At 41.9% G+C, this 10,000-nt stretch overlaps 1 protein-coding gene across 1 annotated transcript in view; it reads left to right on the top strand.

Moving 5' to 3' along the window:
• Positions 1 to 10,000, top strand: part of dpyda (dihydropyrimidine dehydrogenase a) — a gene marked incomplete at both ends in the record, with an annotated part of 161,093 nt that overhangs the window by 38,170 nt on the left and 112,923 nt on the right. Inside the window, one exon of the mRNA XM_080854784.1 lies at positions 4,309 to 4,396. Within this exon, the coding sequence (XP_080710910.1) occupies positions 4,309 to 4,396 (88 nt within the window). The remainder of the gene's footprint in view (positions 1 to 4,308; positions 4,397 to 10,000) is intronic.

Genomic DNA, 10,000 nt, shown 5'->3' with positions numbered 1-10,000 from the left:
CTAATGTTGGCTCGTCTGTCAAAGTAGCAGATGTAGTAACAAAGAAAAAGAAAAAAAACTGAATATAGTAGGTACAGTGTTGGGAAAGTTCACTTTCTACATGAACTAGTTCAGTTCATAGTTCACAAATTAAAACAAATGAACTACTTCAGTTCATAGTTCATAATTCAAAATTCACAGCGACAAAAAATGAACTAGTTCAGTTCTTTTTTTCAATGTTGCGAGCTCTATTTTTTTTCTAAATCTCTATATGTCTGCAATTCCGCTCTCGGCCTCTACGCAACTTCGGCGCTCTCACACTAGACAGTAAAAGAAAGCACACGCAGCAATTGGATACAGGACTGTTAACAGTGTATTTTTCGCCTGGAAGTCTCTAAAAATATGGCACCTTATTGAACGAAGTTAAAAAGAGTGAACGTGCCGTTCACAGACACCAGAATGAATACGTTCACAGTTTCGTTCATCAGGCAGTAATACAGTATGTTCAGATCACGTTCACCAAAATTATGAACGAGTTCATGAACTTTCGTTCAATGAATGTGTTCAGGTACAACACTGAGTAGGTACATCTCCAGCCTGAATGCACTTTCATCCAAGACTCAGTTTTGAGAAGTGTGCAACAGACTGTTCATACAATAACACATTTTACATTTCATGGCTAATTAACAATTATGTTTCTGTAAGCCTCAGTAATTTACTACGTCATAACCTCCCGTGATGACCCTAATTGTTCCTTATACAACTGTGAATGCTTAGAGTTCCAGTATTCATCTATTTAATTATCTTCTGTATCTCTTCCCTGAGTAACATGAGCACTTGGGGCCTGAGACCTGCGGCGGTCGCTCCGGCAACCAGTGTCGCCTCCCTTTAGTGGCACAGCCACCGCATGCTGACACAAACGATGCAGGCAAAAGATGTTTCAGGAGCCAATTCGGGATCGACTTCAGATCTTTAAAGTGATGCAAAGGCAAACACTGCGGCTCATTAGTGCTGTAAGACCAATAGCGTGACTAATCAAGGGGGGGGGGGGGGGGGGGGGGGGGGGTGGCCATTGATTTTTGCTAAAAATATGCAGGTCTATTTTAAAAACTTGCAACCTCGATGCACTGTAGTTATCCCTTCGGAAAGTACTAAACATTGCTCGTAGGAGAGAATTAAAATAGTGTGTTTGTTACTTTTTTTCCCTCATATTATTGAAGTCAACTAATTCATGCCGGGGAATAGCATTTAAACAAAGAGGCTCGAAGGGCTGTGCTTTTAATGAAAACCCTGCTGCTCTCCCCCCTATTGCTCTGCTGTTTGGCTCCGCAATAACAGAAACAGGTGAATTACCAGATTAGCTACCTGCGCATTTTTTTTGCCGAGGCCAGTTCATAATGCTGGCGGAGTACAGTCGCAGCACACACACACCCTTTAAATGGCTTCATTATTCTCAGCGAGCACAGAAGGATGAGAGGAGGGGGGAAGAATTGCAGCCTGTGCGGTTTGGCTAATCAACTGCTCTTTCATTTTGAGCTTATTGGGTGTGTTGGGCTTTCTTTTCCCCTTTTTGTTTGTGGAGAAGAAAGTTTTTTATTTCTTTTTTTTCAAGGAAAGAAAGAAAAACATCAACCGTGCTGTGGTATTATGGGTTTGCAGAAGCGGCAGTACTGTACCTAATGTGGTGAATTCAGAGGAAGACTGAGCTTTTAGTGTGTGTGTGTGTGTGTGTGTGTGTATGTATGTGTGTGTGTGAGTGTGTGTGTGTGTGTGTGTGTGTGTGTGTGTGTGTGTGTGTGTGTGTGTGTGTGTGTGTGTGTGTGTGTGTGTGTGTGTGTGTGTGTGTGTGTGTGTGTGTGTGTGTGTGTGTGTGTGTGTGTGTGTGTGTGTGTGTGTGTGTGTGTGTAAGTGTGTGTGCAATTGCAGTGAAGGCTATGCCCGGCTGAATTGCTGTGACCTAGAGCAATTCTTGAACAAATAAGATTGCCTTTGTGTGTGCATTATTTTCTGTTGACATTCGCTAAGCACGCTAGCTGCTGGCCACGGGAGATAGATGAAGGCCCCCCAATAATGTGTCTGTATCATCCTGTGTGTCTTTAATGTTACCTTGAGAGGAGAGAAGGGAAAGGAGAGCGAGGAGGGGAAGAAAAAAACCCAGAGACAATGGACTTCCTGTCTGTGGGAATTCAGCAAGGGGATGCAGTGACAGTGTGGGGAATAGGTTGTTTTACACTGACTTTCTTTTTCTTTTTCTTTTCTCTCTCTCTCTCTCCATCCCCCCCTTTTTTTTTTGTACTTCTCACCTCACATAGCTCCAGTGTAGTGGGGAGGTTTGGGGTGGTAGGGTGGTTTCGGGGGGTCAGTCGTACTGTATGCGTTTGCTGCATCACTGGTTATTTTGTGTGAGGCAGTGGAGCAATTAAATGTAAATTAAAGTGACCTAATACTGAAATAGTCCTTAATGAGGTCCAGCAGGTCTGCACAATCGATATCATGTCATATATTATTTCATACATGAGCGAGGGAGAGAAAGAGATGGAGAGAGAGAGAGAGAGAGAGATACAGAGAACAAAAGAGAGAGGCAGGCTATATGTCCACTAGTGCTCGGCCACTGTATCAATTACACTAAGCTATGATAACAGGCGTGGCATCGGTTTTGCGTCCACCGAGCACTTATGCCTCTGAACCACACACCAGTCTCTCCTCCACCACGCCTTCCGTCTTCCATCTCATCTCTTCATTTTTTTCCTCCTCCTCCTCCCCCTCTTCTCCTCTCTCTCTCTCCCCCTCTTCTTGGGCAAAGACTGCAATATCCATTATGCTTTGGGCCATGGGATAATTTATTGTCAAATAAAAAAAAATGGGTCAACAGTAATGTCACTTGATGATCAGCCACCGAGGTTTAATAAAACATTGGGCGGCTGTGCAGTCCTGTGCCGTGGCCAGCCGGCGTCACTGCCAGTCTACCTGGCCGGAGCTCCGGGGTAATTACCTCCCCTGTCAGCCTGATAAGTGGTATTAATGGCGGGCCGGTGCACTTTAGTCCGGACTGAGCTTAGAGAATTGCAAGATGGGATTGTTACACACGTCCAGCTGCAGAGTCTGTCTCTCTCCCTCTCTCTTTGTTTCTCTCTCTCTCTCTCTCTCTCTCTCTCTCTCTCTCCCTCTCTCTTTGTTTTTCTCTCTCTCTCTCTCTCTCTCTCTTTCTCCCTCTCTCTTTGTTTCTCTCCCTCTCTCTCTCTCTCTCTCTGAGTGTGTGTTTGTGTGTGAGAGAGAAAGAGAGAGAGAGCGAGAGAGAGAGAGAGAGGACAGACTTTACAGTTACCCTCACACCATCCCCCATCTCTCTTTTTCTTTATGTGTGGCAACTGAATGACTCTTTCACTCTCATTCTCTCTCTCTCTCTCTCTCTCTCTCCCTCTCTTGTTTTCTTCCCTCTCTCTCTGCTGCTCCTCTCCTCCTTTCTTCCTGCCTATCTCTTCATTTTTCTTTATCTGTTATGCCCCCTCTCATCTCCCCGTCCCTCCCCCTCCCCTTTCTCTTTTTTCTTCCTTCTGTAGAGGAGTATCATTCTTCTATTCAGCAGTATATCATCAGAGATGATCAGCAGACAACGCTTAGAACAGCTGGGTGTGTTTTTTTAATGGATAATAATGACGGTGAACAAGAATTGAGAGCAAGGACCCCCTCCCTTGGCGGTGCAAGCACATGCATGCATGCACACACACGCACACACACACACACACACACACACACACACACACACACACACACACACACAAATTCTCAAAACCCCCACCCCAGTCCAGGTTTTGTCGTCATGCCCCAATCACACGCGTGCACACACACAGGATTGAGACCAGCAAACAAGACACATCCATTTTGATTGTACATGAATATTTAATTTGCCTTCCCCCTAAATGATCCTATTCATCATTTAAAATTGGTATGTCATTGTCACCAATATGGTGTCTTCATGCGTCTTCCCTGTCAGCGGCGCGCTGGTGACGACATCCGTCTGCACAATCAAAAGCCGGCTGCGCATCCCCGGGGAGCAACAAACATTATTTGCCCCCCCTCCAGCCCCTCCTATACCCCTCCACCTCCTCCTCTCTGATGGATGCGGGCCTCACATTAGGGAAAGGGCAAGCCAGCCTCTTAAACAGATGCCTCAGCTCCACCTCCGGTGCCCCCCCCCCCCCCCCCCCCCACGTCCCTCAAATGCAATACCTACTGCACATATGTCAAGGGTTGCAGGACGATATTGGATGTTTTAATCTGTCATGTCATTCTCTGTTTCGGTTCAGTTTGTTCTTCTTGTTTTGGTAGGTGCTTGAAATGCGCGGACGCTCCCTGCCAGAAGAGCTGCCCGACCAACCTGGACATCAAGGCCTTCATCACCAGCATTGCAAACAGGGTGACTGCCGCCGCCACTGAGAGAATGGTGTCTGTGACTGGAGCTGTAGCTGTGCTGTAGCATCTCATCTCTTACTCATTTCAGTTAAAAGATATATGTGTTTAGATAATTACAAAGATAATTATAAAGTCGTATCATATCATAAAGTGAAAATCTATCATGTGCTCTGCAAATGTGATACACAGTATATAGAATATTTTGTAGCTGGCAATCAGCCAAAAAGATTATGGTGTGAGTGAGCATCTTAATGATGAGATATACAGTATACCAATTATCTCTAGCATTAGATTTGGGATGGAAATGCACAAAGCATACCCATGAGAACTACATTCTACTCCATGCTCTGAACATATGACCAACTAGGCTAGAACAGTATACCGTTTTGGAGAGAGATAATGTTTTAATCATTTAATAATGCCATGAAGTGCTCCCCCCCACCCCCCCCACACACACCCCCCCCCCCCCCCCCCCAAGACAGCCTTTGCCCACAGATTCCATCTGTATGCAGAGATCAGCCTATCTCCACTGAAGACTCTAATTATGCTCATTCAGGATTCTCGTTAGTACGGTACTTGTTGAGGAGAAAGCAAAGAGAGTGTGGTCATTAAGGTTTGACATACATCACGTCACAATCATGATCTCCTCCTCTTAGTCCTCGAAGACTCAAATGTAAGTGATGGCGTTTGAGATGTTTTTTTTTTCGAAAATCAGAAGCCACACGTCCAGCCCTGCACTAATTCAGCAATTCAGTACTGTACTTCAGTCAGGTTTCATTTAACACGTTGCTCTCTAGCCACCTTCAAAATCCTTTAAAGTTAAAGTTGAGTTTAATGTGTTAACTCTGAGACGTCCCTTTCATTTCGATCCCTTTGATGTAACCAGCAGCCATTTCGGGAGCAACATTTGCCAGGCGTATATGGTATCGTAAAGGGTAAATATTCGCGCTGTTATTAATATTTGCATTTCATTCCCCTTATTTTCATTTTTATTTCGTGGTATTTTCCTTCTCACTGTAATACAGTGTTGTGTGCGGAGATTAAAAAGAGGACTAGGGGGATTTGGGCTGGATATATGAGTCTCTCTCTCTCTCCCTCTCTCTTTCTGCCGAGCTCCTCTTACACACAGCTAGTCTGATCACCCCATGGTGGGGGGAAATATCATAAACCCATCAGCTGCATTCTTTATTTTATTTGGTTTAAAGCAAAAGAAACTCATTAAAATTCAGATAGTGAAGATTTTTTTCACTCCCATTTCAAGAGATTCGTTTGATTCTTAGTCGTCTCTCTCCCTCTCTCCTCTTTCTCTCTTTTCTTTTTTTCCTGTTCGTTTCATTTCACTGAGTATTTGCTTCGTCGGGTAACATCATTTGAAAAAATACAGTGTCTTCACTCGAGCTCTTCCCTTTGTGTCGCGCTGGCACAGAGAATGTATCACAAGTATGTCTGTAGACTTTTTTTTTTTTAATTAATGGGCAAAAGTAATCCCCCTGATAGTCTTACTTGAGTGATGGGCAGCACAATTAAACAAGACTCCTATCTGCAGTTTCCTTTGCCGGCGACGCCACTTCAGTGTCACACTCTTGCCTTTTGCCATGAGTCTCTGAAAATTATGGGTACTGGCGCCACGTCATAATGTGCTGCTGTACAACACTACAAAGGTTACAGTGAAATTGTGAGCTTCAGAGGGGAAATGCTGAGCCATGTAGGGTACTGTGTTTTTATTTTATTTTATTTTATTTTTTAAAGATTTGTTTTTGGCTTTTTTATGCCTTTAATTGATAGGTTAGTGAAGAGTGGGACAGGAAATGAGAGGGCGAAGAAGTGGGTAGTGGACTGGAGAAATGACATCGGACCAAATTCGAACCCGTGTCCTCCAAGGGCGTCAAGCCCGAATGTGGTCGGGGTTACTGTGTGAGCAACAGTGCCCCCCGTGTTTGATTTCTAATAGAGATTGAAGAGGAACGCTCCAACACGCCAGAGAACTCTTGACTCCTTTAGTGAGCATTAGCGATACTCCGGATGCTATTACATTTTTTTTTTTTTTTCAACAATAATTTTCATTCGTGTCCACTTTTTCTAATCTCTTCACACAGTGCGCTTTACAAACACGCACCTGAGCAGATGATTTAACCCTTTCGTGGAAAATACACTACAACCACCAAAACACTTTACACTTCACCCAAAGGTGACTCATGCTGCCAGAACTATATCATTAGTGCTCTACCATCAAGACTACTTTGTCACTCAAAATGTCCCTACAAACCCCCACACTCCGCAAATACTCGGCAAGCAGCTATCATGACAACAACAACAAACTCTTCGACCTGTTGGTTTGCCTGTCGTAATAATGTACATACCACTATCGCATGTGGTTAATTTACTGTAGTTTTCTTGAGTAACGTTCTCTCATTGATGGCCCATGCCATAACTGGAAATATCTCTTCAGCGACAACTACTTGTGTACATTTCAATACAAATATGACCACTATTGTACTCTATTGTTTTGAAAAAGTGAACTCAAATCAAATGTAAAAAACTGCATGCACTCATTCAGAGTCCTTGCGTATGCTAGGAGCATTGTTAAAGGAAGTGGACAGAAGAACAGATTCAAGTTTACAGTTTCTTACAGTTTCTTTGCTTAAACATTTGTCCACTCTGACGTTGGAACAGTTAACACACAGGCTGAAACAGAAGCTTACTGACCAAAATAACTAATTTTGTTTGCACAATGCTCTAGTACATACCTGGGCATTGTACGGCCCGCGGGCCAAATACGGCCCTCCGGGTGATTCTGACCGGCCCGCGAAAGATTACATGATAATTTGATTTTTTTTTTTTTTTTTTTTTTTTTTTTTACAAAAAAATCATTTTAATTTTCAAACTGTTTTCTTAAGGACTTCGGAATACCATAGTCAGAAAATATCTCTGAACACAGCTGAAGTGTTGAAATTGAACTTGAAATTGAATAAGGTGCCAGATATCTAGAGACTTCCAGGCGAAAAACACCTGTTGGTTTGCCCAAACGGTAGATGCTGCGTGCGCTTTCTATTACTGTGTATGCATGGCAAGTTTGAGAGCGCCGAAGTTGCGTAGAGGCCGCAAGCGGTATTGCAGACAGAGATTTCAAATTGGATATGAAGATGAAATCTGACACATAGTTTCAGCGTTAAACTAATAAAATAATTGCTGTCTGTGGTTCTATATGGGCTGTGGAAATAATTTAGAAAAATTATAGTTTGAGATGGATTGATAATTGATATAATTGAGAACCCCTGGTCAAATGTGTTCTTGGACACATCAATTTGAAAGCTGGACCAAAGTGTTTGATTGAATTCAATTACAACAAGGCCTAATACAAAGATAAGCTGTAAGTACAGTTTGGAGTCTGGACAGTCTTTTTTACTCAACGCCTCAATAGGTAGATCTTGCCTTCACCAAGGCAAAGGTTGGTGGTCTTAGGCCTAAAAAGTTTGGGGACCACTGATGTAGGCATATAAAGTCAAAAAGGCAACAAAACTGGGACAATTTTCTTTACACAGTTACACAGATCAGTGACTTGTTGTCTTGTTTATTTTGGCTACAAAGATGATGTGATGTCTTTAGAAAGCTAAGAAAATCCTTGTTTCAATAGTATATGAAACTCAAAATGCCCTTTGTTATTAATGTGAATGAAAATTAGTCAAATGTTACACATTTTGTTTATCATTTTGGAAATTCAATTTGAATAAATTATATTTTTGAAAGCTAACATCACATTTGAATTGCCAAATAATAACATACACTCTTACTCTTATTATGCATAATTGAGTTCGGCATTTTGGCCCGGCCCTCCAAAATGTTTTCAGTTGCTCATTTGTCCCCCTGGGGAAAATAATTGCCCACCCCTGCTCTAGTACCTATAAAAACATTAAAAACATCCGACAAATGCAAGTTTTTCCCTCAAATGTGGTCACATTGATATATTCTTCATATATTTTAGCAAAATACAAAATACAGCTATCAGTATGAGCTGGTTTAAACCTTATTTTGTGCTATGTGACTGTGCTGTTTGCTGATACTTTACAGATAGTTATATTATGTTCCAGAAAAGCAAATATATCTCAGCATGTAATACTCTTTTCTCCCAAGATGATATGAAATAACAAACCCTCCTACACTCCGCACATGCACTTTTTACACTTTTATGAGATTCCCTGTTGAAATACTGTAAAAAAGAGATATTTTCTAATTTCTAGTTTTCTTCATTTATTTTATTCTTTCTTTTTCGGTTCTTTGCTTTCTGTGCCATGTCCTTGACATGTAGACCTATGTACACCATGAATCTTGTCTAGACAGAGTCGGACATTCAACATGGTACTTACTCTTGTACTCCATTCTTTCTTCACCAAAGACACAATAAGGAATTTCACCAAAAATCCGAAATACACCTTTGACTTATTCCATACTTTTCAAACTCAGAAATGCTGAATACGTACTGTTAATACCGTCCTCTCATCATGTCCCTTTGACCCATGCTTGCAAATAGCAAAACACGTGGTTTCTTTCATAGATGGATAAGGACTGTTTGCTAAGTGAAGAGTTGTGCAAAGGAGTTTCACACAGGTGCATCAGAGATTCGTAATTATGGAAGTGGTATCTATCAGCTGTGAATAGAGGTTTTTCTTTTGTTTGACACAGTTAATCGGTTTGGGTTCTTTCTGTGAGATCTGTGTTAACTGTTTTGAAAAAAGGTGTAAAACATGTGCGAAACTAATGAAAAGTGTTAACGTATTAGCAAGAAAAGACTCCTGCTGTGCTGAGAAGGTGATGATGAAGATCAAGTGGATCCCAGTTTCATTAAGCGTGTCTTAGCAAGCGAGACAAACTGTAATATACGTGCTGCCAAACACTCAGCTTTTTTCCCTCTATTAGGTGCTTCTCAAGCGAAGACCTTGGTCACACCAGTCATTTTTTTTCCCATTCTTGCAACTCTTTACAAACGGTTTAAAATTATGGTCGGAGCAGAGTGTACTTTTTTCAAAACACTTCACACATTCACCAGTAAACTATGTGAGCTAAACTATGTAGACATTTGCGTCACCTTGAGACAAAATGCAGGCATTTAGATTTGATAAAAATCATGTGAAATGTTTTGGTGGTGAAAGTGCAATCTGTGCAAAAGCTTAACTGCTCAGGTTTGAAAAGCACACTGTGTAAAGAGTTTTAAAAAGTGGACTTGGTATTGAGACGAGTATGAAAATGACTGGAAAAAAACTGTCACCTGTAATTGTCTCAGGTGTCTGACTCAAGGCTTTCTGGGCAGACCAGTGGCATCTGTCCCTCTTGTTCTGTTCCTTTCCTCTCTATCCTCATATCCACGCACCAACAGCAGAGCCCTTTTGTCAAGTTCTGATTGTGCCTTTCAGTCAAGGCAGAACTCGCAGCTTAGCTCTACAAGGTTTACCGATCCTACAGTACACAGAGGCAGACAGATAAAAGGCCTCGTGAAACTTCACAGTAGAAAAAATCAGTACATAAGCTTACACCAACAAAATTAGGGTAAAGATGCACACCTAGATGTGCAGTAGCAGATGAAACTCTAACTCTAACATATTTTAGTGATTCA

This window comes from Sprattus sprattus (assembly GCF_963457725.1).
Source record: "Sprattus sprattus genome assembly, chromosome: 17".
Classification (NCBI taxonomy): Eukaryota; Metazoa; Chordata; class Actinopteri; order Clupeiformes; family Clupeidae; genus Sprattus; species Sprattus sprattus.
The sequence above is the reverse complement of the archived record's forward strand: the minus strand, read 5'-3'. Positions and strand labels throughout refer to the sequence as shown.